At 38.3% G+C, this 20,327-nt stretch overlaps 1 protein-coding gene across 3 annotated transcripts in view; it reads right to left on the bottom strand.

Moving 5' to 3' along the window:
- ACTN2 (actinin alpha 2) overlaps positions 1 to 15,323 on the bottom strand; it is a 68,334-nt gene extending 53,011 nt beyond the window's left edge. The window contains exon 1 of one of the 3 annotated variants that reach the window (XM_054395434.1): positions 15,189 to 15,323. In XM_054395434.1, the coding sequence (XP_054251409.1) occupies positions 15,189 to 15,323 (135 nt within the window). The remainder of the gene's footprint in view (positions 1 to 15,188) is intronic. The other 2 variants (XM_054395442.1, XM_054395450.1) reach the window with 2 other exon arrangements.
- Between the last annotated feature and the right edge of the window lie 5,004 nt (positions 15,324 to 20,327).

Below are 20,327 nucleotides of genomic sequence, written 5' to 3'. Positions count from 1 at the left end.
CTGCAGCCTTGAAAAGGAGTATAGGCAAGAAGATTTCTTTTTTCTTCTTCCAGATTCTGTGGCTGAGAAGCCCTAAACCTTAGGTATACGTTATCCAAAGACTACAAAATAAGAAGTCATTCAGCAGAAAACAACTCCCTTTTAGGAATCCAAGCACTTGGCATGCAACAGCTGCAAATTTTGTTTCTGTCAGGGTATTCTTTTTGTGGTGATCCCCATTTGTCTCTTGTACTTTTATATGACCTCCTAATTTCCCTTACCAAAACCAAATATAATATCAGGGGAGTTCTGTCAGGAATACTGAAGAAAAAGAAATTAGAACAGTGAAGACAGAGAACAATAAAGAAATGAAGCTGAATATAAAAGGATAGAGTTAAAGAAGATTCAAAAACAATAGGCAGAAGAGTGTTCACAGACAGTTAAACATGAACCAAATTAAAATGAAAGTGGATTAAATTAACTGTTCTATGGGTACAAACATTTCCTGAGGTCTGTATTGTGATCCTAGAGAATATACTCTGACACCTACATTTTCTCCCCAACTTTGTACCATCTTTTAAGTCATTTATGATAGGAATTTTTTAAATGTTTATATTGTCCTAAATGATGAGTGGTTTATGACCCATTGCTCCTCACTCAGGACTGTCATCAACTTTTAACAACATGAACAAATGTTATTAGCCACAGCTTAGTACTTTTAAGTGTCACTTCTGCACTGAAGGATAATGCAAATGTTAAACACTCCATGCCCCGCAGCACTGTTGCAGGGGAGAATTCACTGTTGCTTTTGAGGTGCTCAAATACTACCATGAAAAAACGTCCAATAAAGAAATAGTAGCAAGAAACATTAGAAAGCTGACACAACTATAAAAACCTTGCAAATGTGGAACTGTAAAATTAGTAAAAAACAGAACCTACTATGAACAGATGAAAAAAGACATAACGATTATCAACATCTTCAGCATCTGTTCTTAGTCATTCAAAGTTAATTCTACATTTAAAAACCAAAGCTAGCTGTTTAGCATAAAATGGTTACCTACTACTGCTAATCTAGTTACATTCCAGTTATCCTTTACTCCTTAAAGTCTTAGTGAATTATGAAATGTGCCAGCCACTTAAGTATGGAGAAAGAAGTCTTTCAGGGAGCTGTTAAGAATAGCAATGACTGTGAATAACCCCACAGATGCAATCTGAGAAAGCATTTTCACATACAGAAATTGCTTTAGCTTTCACCTCTAGGATGAAAAGTCACTGTCCCTACCTCTCACTAATAAGGTCACTTTGGGCACCTCCAATGAAGCTGCCATTTCTGGTGGTTTAAGTGATGGGGACACCTGTCTCCCTGAGAGCTAAACTGAGAGTACAACTCACCTCATAGACATTACCAAACACCCTGCACCCTGCATGTGCTAGCAACCTTGTCACTTATTCACCTGGCCTGGGTTCAAAACACTGATCTAAAAGTGAAAGGTACCCCCCAGCCACACATTCCCAGCCAACAAATTAAAAATCCATCTTCAGTACAAGGTTATCTTTCACTGTGTGCTGGGGAATAGGAGCTATTAGAATATTCTGCTTGAAAGGCTTTGCAATACTGAGGCTTTTAATTAATACTGTCACCACCTCGCTAAGCAGTGGCAAAGGTTAAGGGTTTGCAAAGTCAGCTTTCTCTTAAATATGAATGACTATTTTGGCAGTATAGTTTGTTCATTCACATCATATGCATGAATCCTTGAAAAAAGATGGTCACAAACAGAATCCAGACAACACTTTCCAAGAACCCTTTTTCTAAATGGCAGCAGCTGGCTGTCTTACAGCAGCTCTGGACAATCCATTCTAGCTAGATGGAGTAATGGGGAGCAATCCCTTGCTGTTTACAATGGTCTTACCTCTTCATCTGCCTTCCTGATTCAGTAACAATACGCTTGACATCACTTACAGTTATATACTACTTTACTGATAACTGTCTTTGCCTATTATGTAAAACAACAGGTATGTTAATACTTTGTCATAACAGAATTAATATATCTGAATTTTTTTACTACATACCTTTATTCAATGCATTGAAATGCCCAAGATATAAGATTAGCTCTACAAAATCATAAATAAATTATATAATCTGTGAAGTGAATATAATGTTCTTAAATTACTAACAAGTTTCTGCCCCTATATTAAATTGCTTTCTCTAATGACAGTGAAAAGACAGGCAGTGAGTAAAACCCCAACTGCTGAGTCCCTGCTCTTCTGCAGCTTTTTGTGCAACTTCTTTCAAGTGGTAAAACCTCTTTATACATATGTATAAATTCTTTACCCCCCAGTAGAGATGAAAGGTAGATATGCCCCATGGACTAAGAGTTCTAAATGCAGAATTCGGAAGGCTCTGTTCATCTCTGAAACTGAGTGATTGTGCAGTATTGTCCAGTCTTGTACTTTGCAAATTTTAAATGCTGTAGCAAGTGAAAGAAGTTTGTTTGTCTGTTTGTTTGTTTTTCAGAAGACTCAAAAACCAAATATTGCTGAAAAAAAGTACCTGTGAATCAAGCACATTCAGAACACTGTTCTTAAATGGAAGTAAAGCTTTAAAACAAAACCAAAACCAAACAGAAGAGAGACTAATGGAACCATACAAATATGAAGTTTCAAATAAACTATTTTTGGTCAATGTATTTTATTTTCAGATGTTGGGTCTGTATTTCCCTTGAAGGAAATGTTTATGCATATGCCAATCTCCTTCAATAGGTCATGTCGCTTCTATCATTAAATAATTTAGAGAGTAACAGATCAACAGGTTGTTTTTTTTCTGACATGCAACATTGCCAAATTTTGCCTTTCAAAATATCTCTGGAATAGCCCTGGAACAGGCTCCCCAGGGGGGTTGTGGAGTCTCCTTCTCTAGAGACTTTCAAAACCCACCTGGATGCGTTCCTGTGTGGACTATCCTAGGTGATCCTGCTCTGGTAGGGGGGGTAGGCGGGTTGGACCTGATGATCTCTTGAGGTCCCTTCCAACCTCTGATATACTGTGATATTGTGATCTCCTACTGAAATCTGCAGAAATAGCGAAGCATCACCTACAAGAACCTGTGCCTTTTTGATAGAGATACATTCCTCCCACACAGCATGACTGGGAGTGTGCAGGATCTAGACTGAACCTCTAAGGACTGTCAACTATTTGCATGGCACAACAGTATTTTCCTCTAAGAGGGTCACCTAATGTTAGAGCTTACTAGCCAAATATTCTCCATTCCAATGCACTGCACTTTGCAGAGGTTGAATTTACACTATAAACACAAGTAATTCTGACACTGCAACCTGAGTTATATGGTGATAGCAGATAGTAGTATCTTACGCAGCATTCCTGATCACTTTACACCACAAAACTTTACAATGCATACCTACAAATAAATCAGTTCCTGCTCACTTGGCAGAGCATTAAAATAAATTTGCCACTACACTGCACAAAGTTCAGTGCAGCAAAGAAATGTTGTACGTATTTTTATAAAGGCTTTAATGGACTCTATCATCCATGCAATAAAGACGGCATCTTTGTATTACATACAAATAAATAGCTCCTAAAGTGCTGTCCAAAGGATACCCTTCTTCAGCCAATCAGGGTAGGATACCAGGGACCTAAGCAGAGAGCTTGTGTAGGTTCTGTTAGAAACTCCAGTGTACTGATGCACGCTCCTAAACGTCTCTCTTTCATGCACCCTGTCTCTCTTGCTCTCTACACATTTTTAGATAAAGATCTTGGCTGAATAAAATAAAGAAAACTCCTGATACTTTTGAAGATATAATTAATGGAACAGTGAGCCGTTTGCATTCTAGTGCCACACTGCTGAGCAAAGTGGTATGTCTCACTGTAATCACTAATTAGACAAAGTGCTATATATAAGGCACACTTTTTCAATCTAACTACTGAAAAACTAAGAAACACAAGGATAGAAAAAGGTATTTAGTATGTCATGGGACCAATATATCCTATGAAAACTTGAACTATTATAGGGTCAAAAAAAATGGCTCAGGAGTCATTGATTCTGGAACATCACCTTCCATGTTCAGCATATCTGTTTCACAAGAGTATCAAGAAACTAGAAGGCATCTTCAGAAAATGATTCACAGTAAAAATGCCAACAGCTTTAGAGACAACTTTCTGCAGTGGTAAAAGGTTTGAGACCAGCCACTTTTCTGTTTCTTTTTTCCTCCTCTGTGTTCTTTTGCAGATGGCTACTTTTTTTCTACTACAAAACAAAAGAATAATGGCTGTTATACTTGCTTCTTCCTGCACAGAGTTAAAAATGAAGCATAGGTAGTCTAAAAAGAGTCTCCAATACTGTGGTGGTTCTTCAAGGGACAAATATGCAGGCATGCTTTAAAGGTGAAGTCTGTGCCTTTTATACTGTCTGGGGCTTTCTCTCAAGTTATTAAACAAAGAACACACATTATCACTAACCTACCAGTGCCAAATGAATCTTCTCAGGGAGAGATAATTTCTCCTATTCTCCTTTCCAGAAGGACTCCAAGGGTCCTCCTATCATCAGCTGTGCCTTACAGTGCTCCTCCTGGTTTCCCAAGAACTCCTGAACTAGCACAGATAGTGCTGGCTAACGTTTTTGTTTCAGCAAACACATATTTAAATAACCAAATACTGTTCAGGATGGCATGAAAGAAACATTCACACATTATAGTATGGAAAGAACTAAAGGTATGCCCTCTGGGAATAGAAGGATTAATTAAAGTAGGCTAATCCAGGATTTAGTTGACTGGATTTCACAATGTCTTTCCCTTGCTTTCTCTGTTGATTTTCTTCACAGTGCTATCTTTATCCAGGAATTATGTACTACATTGCCAGGTGAGTAAGTAAATCCATTATAAATTGGTCAATACAGTCAGTCAGTATGGGACAAAAGTATATTCCTATCCATTGAATCTACAGTCTTTAAAACACTTCTATAATTAGAAAAGCCTACCTTCTGACTGATAAAGCTAAAAGAGATTTTGAAAGATTTTTCAATTCCACACACACCAACACATAGATATTTAAGTCCCCAACACCAATAAATGATGGGAAAAGTATTGTCAGTAGTCAGACTCCAAGATGGTCACACAGAAAATGTTGTCTTTATATTCTGTCAAGTAGCACATTTGAAGATCACCAAGTCTAGTTTCACTTGTAATCTAAACTAAGGTTAACATTCTTACAGAGGAATGAAAACCTCATGCATTAATTTTCAGCTATGCAACAACAAGCTCCTCTCTGGCATATATGCCAGGCTACTCAGTACAATATTTCACGGTACGTAAGGCATATAATTTGTCCATGTTAATTTTTCTACCACTGTAACTGACAATTAAAAAATAATAATTCAGTTTTGATATTGTGTTTGATTTAAGAATCTAGCATTTAAAGAATTTGGTAACTTCTGCTGTTAAAGGTGCAAATGAAACATATTAGGTCAATTTTTTTAAGCTCTAATTTATTTTTTTTTTTTATGAGGCATTGGCTGTAGGGTAACATTTCCTAGAACATTTGAAATACTGTGTAAGCCAGCAGACTTTCAGAAAAATTCTGGAGTTCCTAAGTAATTTTTAGTGAGGCTTGGGTTCCCAAATTACTGAGCTTTTCTTAAAAAAGTGAATAAAAGAGCTAAACATTACTTAGGGTCTTTGGATGGCCCAATGCTATACAAATATTAAATTTAACTAAGTAATCTGCTGTCAAGCGCTTAGCATGGAGTAGATGAGTAAATAACATACTATGATGGCTGTAAGGGCTGAAAGCATAAACACCAGTGGTTTAATACAGCGTTTGTGATAAGCAAACTACTTTGTCAGGTAAACACCCGGTTCTTTGTTTATAGTACGTCTGATTGTTAACAGGAGCCATGCTGGGACTTGTGTTTGGTCATGGAAATTAAGGCTACAGGAAAGAAGGAAAGCAAGCAAACTTCAGCCTCATGTATGGTGTTTTGTTTGTCTTTTAATATTAATGCCAGATGGATGGCAAATGTGTTATACATAACATGTACAAATATAGCTGCTTGTGGGGCTTATTCGGGATTAAGGAGTGGTAAGAACAGGGAGGGTTGCTTCAGATTTTTGCAGTGATCTGGTATATAGCAGAAGATCATTGCACCAGCAGATGAAACCTATGCATGGGATGCAAAGGCGGTCAGCTGCTTTGCCAAAGAAAACATGTGGTGGAACTACACTCCAGCATACAGCTGACGATGAACTTGGACTATAGAAATTTCCATTGCCTAAGAAGGCTCCTTTATGTGAAATAATACCCCAGAGCTCCACAATCATTTATGTATATTTTTTATTTGTATTTAGTGCAGTTGAGTACCAACTTTCCTCATGCTGAAGAGTGCACTGTCCTAAGTCTTGCAGCAGTGAAAAGTCACACTGGTGCCAAGATTAAACATAAAACGGAGTTTAAAAAAAAGTATCACTTAATGCTAGATGGCTAAGCCTTTCTGTGAGTGCCAAAATAGCAGGCTGATTTTCAGAGGTGCAAAATAGACAGAAGTTCCTTCTGACGTCAGTGGAAATGCCTGGGTATTCAACACCTATAAAAATATAAGCATTTCCTTAAATGCTTAAGGAATAATCACAGATGCTAATTTAGACTAGGGTGGTGGTCACTTTCTGCAGACTCCTGCTATGGTAGTCAGGGTAAACAAGGCTTTTCTAAGGGGTAGTTCAGACTGGAATCCATTTGCTTCAAATTAGGTTTTCCCAGTTATCAGTAGTGGATGGCTGGACAGATTCTGCTTACAGGTTTTTGAAGAGAAGTAAGAACAAGCACTGGATTTCAAGTTGAAGGGATTCTGTCAGTTAAGAGCTATTGGGAGAATGCATTTGAAGTAAATGGAAAACCTCCCTCATACCAAGTACAGTAAACACTTTGTACTTTCATCTGTAAAGGTATTTCAACCACTATTTTGGAGATGAAGACATGGACAAAGTAATAGGTCCTCATATCTCAAAAGCTGGGAGAAATTCAACCAGACATAAGAGTGCCCATTCTTGCACTTAGGATATACATTCAGGACTAATTTTCCTCATCTCTGTGAACATGTGGAAATGTAAGGTCCAAATATAGAAACTAACTAAACATTAGCCAGACAACTGTCAGCTTTGCCTCCTTCCAGACAGGCCTTCTAAAAAAATTGTTTCTACAAGTTACCATGTTAAGTGGGACACTTTCCTAAAAGGAGAACACTGCATTTCAAAGTCTTCTACTTCTGTCTTTGCAGATGCCCTGTTCCTGCAGAGTAGTAATACTTGCCCTGTAATCCTTTCACACCAGTAATTTGAGGATTACTAGGACAATCCTATCTTGATCTGTATAGATGAGTTACTTGTACTGCCAGCAGGGAAAGCTACTACAGAATGTGTACAGAAAGAGTCACAAAGGGTGATCATAATGTTGCATTTGCTGGTTAAACGATGTGGAAAAAGTAACTTCTATCTTTAAATACATGCCCCATTTTATCAGGTAGAAAAAGAGCATTATATAGCATCTGTACAGTTATGATCAGCTTTATGCATCAAGTCTCTCAACATGAGGTATATTTAAAACCAACAAATCAAGTGATATTAGAAGAACAAATGCCACACACCGTTATCAGAGCATTTCATAAAATTATGTTCTTCAAAGACTGAAAATTTGAAAATCACCCCAAACTATTAGGAATGAAATTTCATTTAAGAGAAAAGGGAGTGCTCAAGGTGAATAAACTCTCCTTCTGGTATCAACTGAGAGTAAAGAATGAACAGCCATAAAAGACAGAGTCAGCAACTTTTCAGTACTCACCGCAGAGGAATACCACATCAGTTACACATTCTTTATCCTTACAATTAGGGCTCATAAAAATTATGCTTGTTAATAAGCCATCCAAGGCAATTCAACTTTGCCAACTGTGTAAGCACTTTTATATTTGTTTGCTTGCAAGGATGTAAAATAACATCCAGGAGGAGTGTCTTTTTGACTTGGTACACAACTAAGCACAACAAATTCCTTCCTATCTCTATTTCACTGACATGCTTCTTCCTGCATCATGTCCACCTGCATTCTGGATTCTTCTGTAAGCAGGCTCTGAAGTACAACTTCTAAAATGACACCAATATCTGTATAGTATGTACCATTCACAACTAAAGAAAATCCTAACACTTAGCCTCACTGGAATTAATTCAGTAGAACTGTACAGTGCAATACAGAAATTATTACCAAAACTATGTATCATTAAATGGATCAGAATGCATGCAACAATGAGTAAATTTATGTTAGGCATTTGGTATCCAATCATAATGGTGAAACCTCTTTTGTTTTACTTGCAAGATGGTGGAAAGGCTTTGGTGGAAGATTTTGAAATGTATTACACTACTGGCAAACAAAAGTAAAATTCAGCTTGCAGAGCTGTCTTAATTTGATTTGGAAACTGGTGATGTAATAATGGTATTTTTTTACTGGGATTCATTGCTTTACAGAATATAGCTGAGTCCTGCTTTTGCTTGCACAGGGCTACAAACTGTATGACCTTGAATGCCATATTTACTGCAGTCTCAGGGCCAAAAATCCTCAGTGTTCTTCCAAGCAAACACCTCCCATGCCTTTCTTGTCAGCTCTCCAGTAACCCAAACACACATCCATGGCAAAATGCAGACCCCCCACCCCAAAGGGATTATAGCAAATTCCAGTTCTTAACACATAGCTTTTCTCTAGCTCTTAAGCACCTTGGTTGGAGCTTATGGAAACCCACTTAGATCCATACTTTCTTCCAATCCTTATTGTCTTACTAATTGGATCAGCATATCTGCAGACATTTTACTATAAAAATTTCAGAGGAGGCTCTGTGTGTGTCTGGGAGTGCAAGCAGGAGGTAGCCTTTGCTTCCCACTATAAAATTTTTCTTACAATTTCTTTTCATACACATACATTTCTGTTTCTGGCAGGTATTTGAGAGTAAGTGGCAATTAACAATTGAACTGAGACTGTAGAAATTATCAGTTCAAGAATACTGAGAAAAGCATGCAGAGCCTGCAACAGATCAACATTGAGAGGGTCGTTTAAGTTTCATTAGAAAATATAATATTGAATAATATATTCCTTTCTTGCACTCAGTATTTGCAAAATCTACCTACATAAACTTTCTAGTTAAGTGAATTTCAGAATAACTTTATTTGATTTTTCCTTCATACACCACCACCACAGAATTCAGGGTCTCTAGCTACAAGCCTTATTGAGAGGTTTCGAGACAGAATATGAAGCACACTGAAAAAATATGAGTGTTCCACTATCCTTTCAGCATAGCCCTCTCAAGCACCATTCCATGCAAGTAACATCAGCAAGAGGAATTTAACATGTTCTATTTTAAAAAGCACTAATCTCTAAGAGGCCAACCATACAGAACAAGCCATAAACACATCCCATATTTCTATAACAGTGTCCCTCTATCCTCATTACAGCTCTTTACAGGATGACAGAAACTGCAACTCCATGTCTTTCTGTTGCATCAGTGTCTAATATTTAGGACAGTTTTAGTATATGCTGAAATATCAAGACATGCTCTGGCAGCATAAAATGAAGTCCATTCATTGACTACCACATTCTGTATCAGAACCTATATGGAGCAATCTACCACTAAGAAGTTCACTTACAGAACATCCCTGGATTTAAAAAGAAATGAGAAAAGTTTTGAGTGTGTGTTCTCAATACTCGAGGATTTGGCATCTACTGTTTGAAAATCCTTGTTGCACCTGGAGGAGAAGCATTTGGCTGCATGCTGAAACCTCATGTTATCATAAGGCACACACTGCATCTATAGTGACATATTTCATTTGGCAAGACATCCTTTTACAGAACTCTCTTCTAGAGCCACAATACTGGATGAATACTGGGGGGGGGAAAGGAAGTCTAAAAAGGAGAATTTTTTTGCTTTTTTAACTGTTCGTAATAATAGAAAATTCTGCATTTTAACAACAACAAAAAAAAAAAAACAAGACACCTATGTCATCCTAATTCTGTGCATAAAAGGGAAGCAGGGAATTGCAGTGTAGGACTCAGCAGAGCACATGGTTTTTCCACTATCATTCTGCTTTCATCTCTGGAGGATTTTTCTCCTAACAAATTAAATTGCTTCCTGAAATTAGTCCTAAAGCTACTCAACCAAGGACCTCCATCTATTTAAGAAATATCCAACTGTTAACAGGTTAAGTACTAGGAATAAGTAATGAGAAGGCTAATACACTCTTAGAAAGGCGTGTACCTTTTGCTTCCCTCACACCTCCTACATTCAGTGCTGATTCTCATCCAGATCCTGTTCACGTCACTCATTTGCAGAGGGGAATCTCTGTGCCTTCTCAACAATCGTGGTGGAATTCCACGTGTCTGCATCACAACATTAAAAATCCTCAAGAGATGGCTGGTTGCTCCGTGTGCTATGGGAGCTTAACCCCAAGACTGATTATTCAAGGACAGAATTTTGCATGGTCTATAAAACCCTACAAAACTAACAAAGAAACAACAAAACAAAACAAAAAACCCACCAAAGCAAACCAAACCAAAGAACACCACAAACAAAGAAAAAAGGAAAATCAGCCCTGCTAAAACCCACACCAAAACTTTTATTATTTCCAGATAGTACCAGTAAAAAGCCAAAAAATAGGCTGGAATTCCCTATACAAACTGTAGATACTGCTATATTCTCCATGACAATGGTTTAAATCCAGAGCCTGTAAATCTATGAGGAGTGGTTCTACAGTACTGAATTTTGCTGGCGGCATCCAGCAGCCCCCATCAACACTTTTCTGCCTTAAATTTCTTTTTCAATCAATAATTGATTCTTAGTTGTTTCTCTCCTTCTCTTCCTGGTTAAGGAATGAAGCTGTTTCCATCCACTACTTCACCTGTCTTCTCATTCACCAGTAGGGTTCTTCCAGGAAGATATTTCTGTAAGAAACCTGTTTAGATTCCCTCTACATAAGACCACACAAACTTCAGAGTGAATCTGGGACACTGACTGTAACTCTATTTATAGACAATGAAGTCAGACTGAACACAAGGACAGTTTCTCTTTCAGGCTGCAACGAACCTCTCAAATCTGCTGAACTTAATGAAGTTGCAGCAACACCAGAAGAAGAAGGATGTTGTCCATAATTCAGAGTCCTGGTATCCTCTTCCAAATATTTTGCCATACATGTGGTTTTTGAATGCTTTTTTAAAAAATTATTTATTTATTTATTTATTTACTTGCAAGAACAACAGGAGTTGCATTATCAGCTAAAGGAGGTCATGCGGATAAATCCTTATAGGTCACACTGAAAATGTAGTCTGATCTGTCTTGATGAAGACTGTAAAGACACAGCTTCTTTCCTGAAGAACCTTTTCCAAAGTCCTTACTCATATAATATGGTGTTCAGAGTCACCAAGAACAACTGCATTCACAAAGAGTGCAGTTTCAGGGTAATAAAAATTCTAAGTCTCCTTTTGTATTCTTTACCAGTGTAAAAAAATAGGATCAAACCAAAATGGGCAGAAATTGTATTAACACCTATAATAAAACCCTTCTGCATTAACACAGTGGTGTTATTAGGACCATATAGCAAGACAGAGCAAGATCATTCATCCATCAGTAAGGTAAGAAGTATGTTTCCAGTTCTTTCCTTGTACATGCGAGACACTTCTGAATGACTGGAGAAAACATAAATTACATAAGTGGAGCCAGTTTAGTGCTCTATAACTGTCCTGAAGAAGAGATCACATCTCTTTGACAGCCTTCAGAATGTTATCCTGAAGTCTTAAGAATTCCTTGAAAAACTAACAAACCACATTCCATATCAATGTTTTAAAACACCTGTAATACAGTATTGATAGCAGAACTAATTAAGAAAGAGGACCACTGAACACACAGCTCTGTAAGTAGTGTTGGCAATAGGAGTATCTTTGCTGTACTTGGTTTCCTAAGCCAAGGGACACTGCAATTTCATATGTTCCTTTTAGTTATATTGAGATACAAGTTAGTGAAAACTAAGAAGTTTGTGGAATTTGTTGATTTTTTTTTTAACATAAGAAATAAATTTATTATGGAGAGAAGAAAAATCAGAGTTTATACCTTTCACTGTGTGTTAGTATGATTCTTGCTTCCAATCCAGTCCAACAGGGTAGGGACTGAAAGACAGATAATCACTAGATTGAAATACCATAGAACCAAATACTTTTATCAATTATCACAAATATCACTGCTATCCTCTTTTTACCAGTAGAAAGATCAAGGTCCAAGGTGAGCTGAGCTCACTTCAGGTTACAAAGCAGAATGGAAAAGAGAATCCCACTCTCTGTGGCCAGACTTTTTGATTTCCAATTTTTTTTTTCCATGTAGTACTGAAGAGTCAAGGGGACACTTTCATAGATCTTTCAACTGCAGTTCAAGCACACAAGGGGAGTGGAAGTGTAATGGGTCAAGGAGCAGATTTCAGAAGTTTCCAATCTCATGATTCCCACTTATATGTTCAATTAGTTTCTACTGAAGACGGCCTGTCCATCCAAAATACAACTTTCTGTTGCTGTTACTTAGTCGTTCTTCAAAATTGCTGCCTGAAATTTCTAACCATATGATCCTGGCTTTTACCAATAGTGCCTAAGGCAGCAAATGGTCAAACTGTTGTACTTTCTTGATTTTTTTGACTTTGACACAGGCTAAATGTTATCCTAACTAAAGCACTTACATTGATTTCCACTTGCAAAGAGACAGAACTAAGCTGCAGCTCAGCTTCCTTTCCTACAGTGTACTTCATATTTATTCTAACATCTGCAACCACCAAGGAGCCTGGATTACAGCAGACCATAATACTCTATGAACCATGGTTATAATTAGGCATCACGTCCATTGTAATCCTATGGACGTCATCATGTGTTACCAGCATCTGTTGACAGATTTCATACCAGACATATCACTGAAATGGCAAGTCTGGAGAGGGCAGCTCACAATAGAAACAATGGCATTTATTTTTGGGTTGTTCCAAGACTGTCTAATAGAAAACATATGCTGCCAACTGCCACAACTCCACTGAGATCATTTTTCAGTATTATGCTATCAGTTAGAACAAAGATCTGTACCCATGTATCTGCAACCTTCTCCTAAAAGGAAACAAAGCCTTTTCTGCAACTCTCTTAGCACCAATTAGAAAAAGATATACACCTTTATATTTTCTAAATTTTATCAGGCCCTTTATCATGAGAGTACTTACTTTTCAAGTAACAATAAATTCAGGCTCCTTTCCAAGAGCGGGAATGAGTATTCCCTCTCCTAAATTTTATTTAAATGTGCTATCACTTTAACATTAAAATTTAGCCCTTGGAACTGGTGATACACAACAGCCACTCTCTCTATGTAAGTAAAGCAGAGTCTGCTATAATTTACCAACATAGAAACCTAACTTTCTGCTATGGGGTCTTACACTAACTACTCTGGTCTTCTGTGAAAGCCAAGACTTTCACAAGCATAAGCCTACAGAATCTAAGTTCTCTTTATTTTCTATCATTTATCTGCATCGTAGGAAAACTGCATTACAGTGTTATCCAGTAACCTGTCCATTATTTCTCTATTTTGAAATGCTGGACAGTTGAATCGTAATCAATATGTAACCATGACCTGTTAATGGCTAAGAAGTCACAAATCACTTAAGTATTTAAACACTAATTTCTATTTTCATTATAAATCACAAAAGAATAGTTCACAGTCTAAAAGAGTGTCAAATCAAAGACATATCAGTGTTGACGACAATTTAATAACTGATTAGGGGTTGCAGTAGCTGGTAGATCAAGAAAAGTCAATTTCAACCTAGGCTAGCACTTCTCCCACTAAACTTGTGCAGCAGGATCCAAGCAGCTGTGATGACAGAAAAATTAATAAAACCAGCTAAAACTCACAGGAGGAAGACTACAAGTGAAAACTGAGAGGAAAATACTGATTCTACTGATTTCAATGAAAAAGCAAACCCACGGCACTAACAACTCCAACAGCTCTTGGTTTTATAGCTCTTCTTTTATAGCATAGCTTTAATAGAAACTCTGACTGTAACAGTGGGACAGACTCTATCGTCAGATACAAATTTGCAGCTTCTACTGAAGTTTTAGAAGTGAGCTGCCCACTACAGCAAAAGAGCATATTCAGCCTTATCGCCTGGAGTGCTGTTTCTCTCTCCACCTCCCCATGCCTCCTTTTTTCCTTTTTCATTCTTGTAACCACCAGATAACCTTTTAATCCCAGATCACTCAGCTGTGACTCCAACATTACCTTTTACATTGGGAAGTAAAAAATCCTTTACAATACCTTATCTCTCTCCTTTCCATATGCTGCTTAAAACTCAGTGTTCTGAAATTAGATACTGCAATTCTAATAAAGTACCAAACCACTGACAAAACTGCTGATGGGACTATAATCTCTGCCTATGTTCATAAAAAGAGCATGGGCAGTACTTGCTGGCATAATAGTCTTATTACACCTAAAAGGCAAGAAGCATTTCCTCTACAATGGTATATTACAAGGAGCTTGCAGACCCATTTTTTCCCCAGACAGTAAACTGGCATGTGGGAACCTAATCATGAAATAAAGTTTTCCATAGGCAGTGTTTTCCTTGTCAGATCAGTCAGTCAGCATCAAAACTAAATTCTAGTAAGACTTGACTTTCAAGATCATAATTTCAAAAGCAGTTTCTTGGACTGCTCTCAGAAATAATGCAGCGATTTTTGCACAGCAATTTTGAACCACCTCATTGATCTGTCTGTTTATAATTGTAGTTTACTGTTCTTAAAAAGTAGTCAGGAACACACATCAATTCAGACTCTGAAAGGAAGATCCAGGAACAGAAGTTACTGAAACATTACCATACAAACCTAGAGGTACTGACATAATATTTCTAGCATACTATAAAAAGAAACTCCTGAGTCTCATAAATTAATATCATCTTACATATGTTTCACTTAAAGATCAAAAAAGTGAATGCTTTAACCTCAAAATATAGCATAGCTATATTGCATACATGCTTTATATGGTGTAAAATATATTCTTTTACAAAATCAGAGTCCCTTACTGCATACTGCACAGCTCTGACAATTCCAGATGCAGCATGGAATTCCACACAGAAACACATATACAGACACATATTACTTTATTTTCAGACCTTCCTTTGCTGTTTCTCCCATGCTGGGTCCAGGAGCAGGTCCCTGTCCCATTCTTCTTCTTGGGTCATGTATTCATCTTCTTCATAGTTGTAGGTGTACTGCATGTTTGTATCTATCTGGTTCATGCTATTCATGATACCCGGGGATCGACTTCAGCTGCTGTGCCTTCTACTTTATATATATGTAATTTTAAGCTTAGTTCACTTGCTGATGGTTTGTAGTGAGCAATGTCTTTTTTCTTTCCCTTATCCAAGGTGAGAGGGAGCGGATATCGGCGAGTCTTGTTGAGAGCAGAGGCTGAAGCTGCCAGATAGGTGCTGACCTGTAGTGACCTTCCTGCCTTCTGTCTCCTTCCCTGTCTCGCTGCTGCTGCTGCGGGTCCCTGCGGCTGACCGTGCGGAGGAGCGGCGCGGCTCGCTGCTGCCGCTTATTATCCCCGCCGCGCTGTCACGTGGGGCGCGGCGATGCCGCTGCCGGCGGCGGCCACTGGCGGCCAGGAGCCCTTGACCGGGCCGAGCGCCGGCCCGCCCCGCTGTCCTGTGCCTGTGCAGGCCGGGGCTGTTCAGCTCCTGCCAGCGCTCTGGCCGAGGTCTGCTACCTGCGGCTCTGTTTGGCGCTGCCCTTGCAGTATGACAGATGTTATTTTAATTTTTGTTGTTCCTGACACGTAATTCCACTTCTCACGGCCCGACTACGATTGGCTAATGCAGTCTGACATCGTTTATCATTAGTCTGAAGTGTGTGAAAACCCTGGAGTAACTATGCGCTTTTTCAGGCTAAGGATAACAAGAGCCAGTGCAGGCTAGGGCACCCAAGAGAGGAAACAACTTCCAGTAGAGATCGGATCTCGAATTAAAGCACAAAACACGGAAGCACAGGTTTGAAAAAGCAACATATATCTTTCTGATCCAGGGAACACGTTCAGTACATCCCAAAAGCAGGCACCAAGAAGTGCATACAAAGGTCTGCAGAACCAGTACCTTTATAAATGTGTAACAGGAACCATTTTCCCATGCTTAAATCTGAAAAGATGGCACTGAAATCAAGCATCCTGGCAGGCATGTCCAGTGTCATATCATTTCAGTTGCCCTGGAGACAATGTTTCTTCTGGGAACTGGCACGTTTACTATGTTCTTTATGTGGTACGTCATTAATGCCTGCACCTATCATCAGTCAAGCTTATTCTCTCTAGCAGTGCCGACGCTGGATACAATTCGAACATTACTTGAAAAAGAAAACACCAAAGCTGAGCTTTTGGAAGCCATTACAGACAAAGTCAGATGTAAGGCAGGACTATGCTCAATAAAGGCCTCTAAGCCAAAGTGAATGAATAATGAGGATAATTAACAGCTAGACAGCGTAAGTCTTCCACTTTGTACAGCTAACTAAAACTCTGCTTCCTGACAAGTCACTTTCTATCCTTGTCTGTCCAAGCCATTCTGAAAAACCCACACACAAGCAGAGCCTCTACCTACCCATCAGCTCAAAACAACTCTGTAAGTGCAACACTAGGGTTACAAATTGGAATTCAGAAGAGGATTGCAACATGTTCCATGTAGTCAAAGCAAGCTGAACTTCCAAAGACTGATGTCCAGACTGTAAGATAAACAGTCTAAAAATCAAATTGCAAATCTAAGCAGCAAAGTCAGAACCATATATTTTTCACCTACTCAATGAAAACAATTTCAAGGTTGCTCCATTTCAATCTACAGAATGAAGCAAATGTTGATGAACGCTCTACCTAGACTTTGTTGACGTGCAGATGAGCATTCTCTTAGGATACTCACAAACAATAACAACAATTACAAACCAAAATACTTCACATATGTACACATAATGTGTATGCTGATGTAATTTTTACAGCTGAGTGGTCATCTGTGGTTTGGGATACATGTCCAATTTCAATCACCTAAATGACTATTAAAGCCTTTAAAGTCAGTGAAACCATCTGTTCTTATTCTCTATACACATCACAGTGTAAGTTTCTAGAGGAAAAGCAGGTAGAAAGAGGAAGCTAAATCTGACCTGGTTTAGGTTCTCTAAACTGCTTACTGCCCCTTAATCAGATAGCGTGAATAGGCAGGGGAGATACTTATAGATGGAGCTTTAAAAGGAGTATCTAATATTTTGTTTACTACTTGAATTTTATAAACTAACAGTGTGGATGGTAACATGCAGCATATAAATGGAGGTCCATAGTCAAAATAGAACTCTAATGCCAAATTTGAAGCAGAAAGGTAGCTGCCTTTCCTCCAGTTCACCTATAAGAAAAGGAAAACTGTACCCACATTACTCCCACATCAGAGGTAAGTTAGGACTATCCCCACAAAAGCTGGCCAAATCACACAACTACTAACTACATATCTAAGAAGAAAGAAAATCAAATCAAAACAAAAATAAGAAAACTGAGCAGGAAAGGGCAGAAGTCCCGAGCAGATAAAGAAGAAGAAACACAGTGAACAATTTAGATACAGAATTTTAAGCTGACATGGCAGCTGCTTGAGAGCAATCACATATATTTGAGGTTGAAATGACACAGATAGCTTATACAATGTGATAGGACAAAAAGAATACTCACGATTGCTACACATATTAGAAAAAACAAGGTGGAACAAGGAGATGAGAAATGGAGATGGCAGAGCCAAATTTTCAACTACTTCTATTTGGCAAAAGATGTGCAGTTGTAGTTCATGCAAACATAAATGCTAGTAGGGGCTTGCCCAGAAGAATACCTTTATCTCAGGAGAACACTGTGGCAACAAGCTATCATTTTTCCATGCAGGAGAGCACCAAGGCCAGAACTTTCCTAACAGGAGCAGAGAATTCACTCAGTGTTTATTACCACAGTTCCAACTTACAAAGGATATCTGAATCTAATACCATCTAACTGAAAGCTTCCTGACACCCTTTGCATTAAGCTCCTTGAGATTCGAAGGGCTTTTCTAACTAAAGGAAGCACAGTCTTCACCTTCTGTGTCATTATCCCATGTCCTTTACAGTTGTTGTTTGTTAGGGGTTTTTTACTTTTATTAAATAGAAATTGGTTTACAGTTTATATTTAATACCTATTTGCTCTCCAAAAGCTGTCATATTATTCTCTCAAGAACTCATTCCTCTGTATTTTCACTGTTCATTAGACTTTCAATCCCTTCAATTTCACAATCTTAGAATGAGAATAAAACCCCAAGATTTTAATAAAGCTTTAAAAATGCTGAACACCCTGACATTTCCCCAGATTATTCATCTACCTGAAATTAGTGAGGTTTACAGTAAAAAAATCAAGCAGATTTCTCAAATCCGTGAGACAATAAACTGACATGAAAATGACCATCATAAGTTTTCAGCTAATACTTCTGTCTAGGAATGCAGTGGTTCACATTTGCAAAAACTGTCTCAGAAAGGCCACATGAAGATACAGAACCTTATGAGAGCTCAGCAGGTCTGTGACTCTTTAGGCAATCAGCTTTCCATAAGCACATCTGGTTTCTTTGTGAAAAAGCACAGTAGAACAGTTTCTCAAGAAAGAAGTCACTAAAAGATAAAAGAAAATCAATCCAAAGTGACCGTTCTCTTGTGTAAACTGTTAACAGAATTTTAAAAGAGAAATCAAAAAGCTCTTTTATTTTCAAAGAATCACATAATTGCCATTTAAAATACACTTTTGCTTGTAACAAATATCCATTAGTTAAAAGTATAATCAACAAAAACTTTAATTATTTAACGAAGACATGGATACTCTTTAGATTGGGCCAAAATGATGGATTTTGTTAAAAATTATGCATAAACTACTGGAACAAAGCTAAAGAGAAAGCTGGACACAGGGGGGTTGTAAAATGTATTACTTTTTTTCATTTGAGTTTTGGAGAAATATCCCTTTCTCTTTTGGTTGTTTTTTTTTTTTTACCCTCCTGTACAATAAACATAACCCACCTTCTCCCATGTTAGAAGCACACTATTTTGCACTACTTTGTAGGATCAGAGCATATTCACACTGGGCACATTAGGCCTCCCATATTTAGCACCAAGAGACACAAAGTTTCACTCTAAAAAATCATCATGCCATTCGTGTGGTGACGTTAACTATACAGGGCAAAGTATATGTTTTTTTTTTTTTTTTCAAGTACGCTATTTCAAATTAGAGGCTTGGGAATAATAACGGGAAAAGAACTGAAAAAAATTCCATTGCTGACTTCATAGTAACAACTGACACAGTCAGAAGATCCCAAAGTGTTTCATAAGCTATATATAGAGACGACTTACTCTGTCCCTGAAATTCAGCCATGGACGAAGTGTAGCAAGAAGCATTTATAGGACAGATAAACACTACCCAAGCATAGCTTGGGCTTCAGGAGTGTGGAGAAAATGCCGACTGCACTGAGATCACCGGGTTTTGCCAACCCTTTGTGCGGAAGGAAAATCACGGGGCTGAGACATACGGTGATCCATAGCAGTTTAATTTGCCCTATGTGACCTTGAGCAAGCCAATTCAGATAAAGTTTTCCCAAAAAGTTAAGTGTTCGCTTACTAGACTACTCTCACTGAGAGAAAAAGAAACAAGCTGCTTGTGTTGCACTTGTCTGTCTCTAAAATAGCATTAGCAATGCTTCTTTAGGTCCTTAATGTCCACCTGGGACACAGATGCTCTGGAGCTGAGGCTTTTTATGTTTAAAAGCCCTGATGAGCCTACAGAACAATTATCATTACAGTGTGCTTTACATATTGCACACCCTTCTCCTCCATATCTGTGTCTCAGGTCCGCATGTACCTTGCACTCAGAAATGCCTAGCATCATATGTCAGACTTGCTCGGGCTCAGGGTCCCTTATACTCTGGATGAGATATCCCTACTCTTTGTAGGGCCACACTTGCAGCCTTGTACCCTGCGCAGTAGATAGTCCCAGATCTCAGAGAGATTTCAAAGCACATATCACTAGGAAACGCTCCACATCTGGTCTCTGCTGCAGTGTCACTGGACAGTACAGTGATACATATCAACAATCACAAATTGCCATCTGAGTGTTGAAAGATGTAACGTAGTAAAGGGAAAACCCTCCAGTGATGACAACTGCCAGGTAGCCCTATGTAAGATCATACCTTTTGTGAATGAGAAGAGCCCTCAGACCTCACATTCTGACCTAG

Source organism: Indicator indicator, chromosome 2, assembly GCF_027791375.1.
Source record: "Indicator indicator isolate 239-I01 chromosome 2, UM_Iind_1.1, whole genome shotgun sequence".
In the NCBI taxonomy this organism is placed as follows: Eukaryota; Metazoa; Chordata; class Aves; order Piciformes; family Indicatoridae; genus Indicator; species Indicator indicator.
This window is presented reverse-complemented; position numbering and strand designations above follow the sequence as displayed.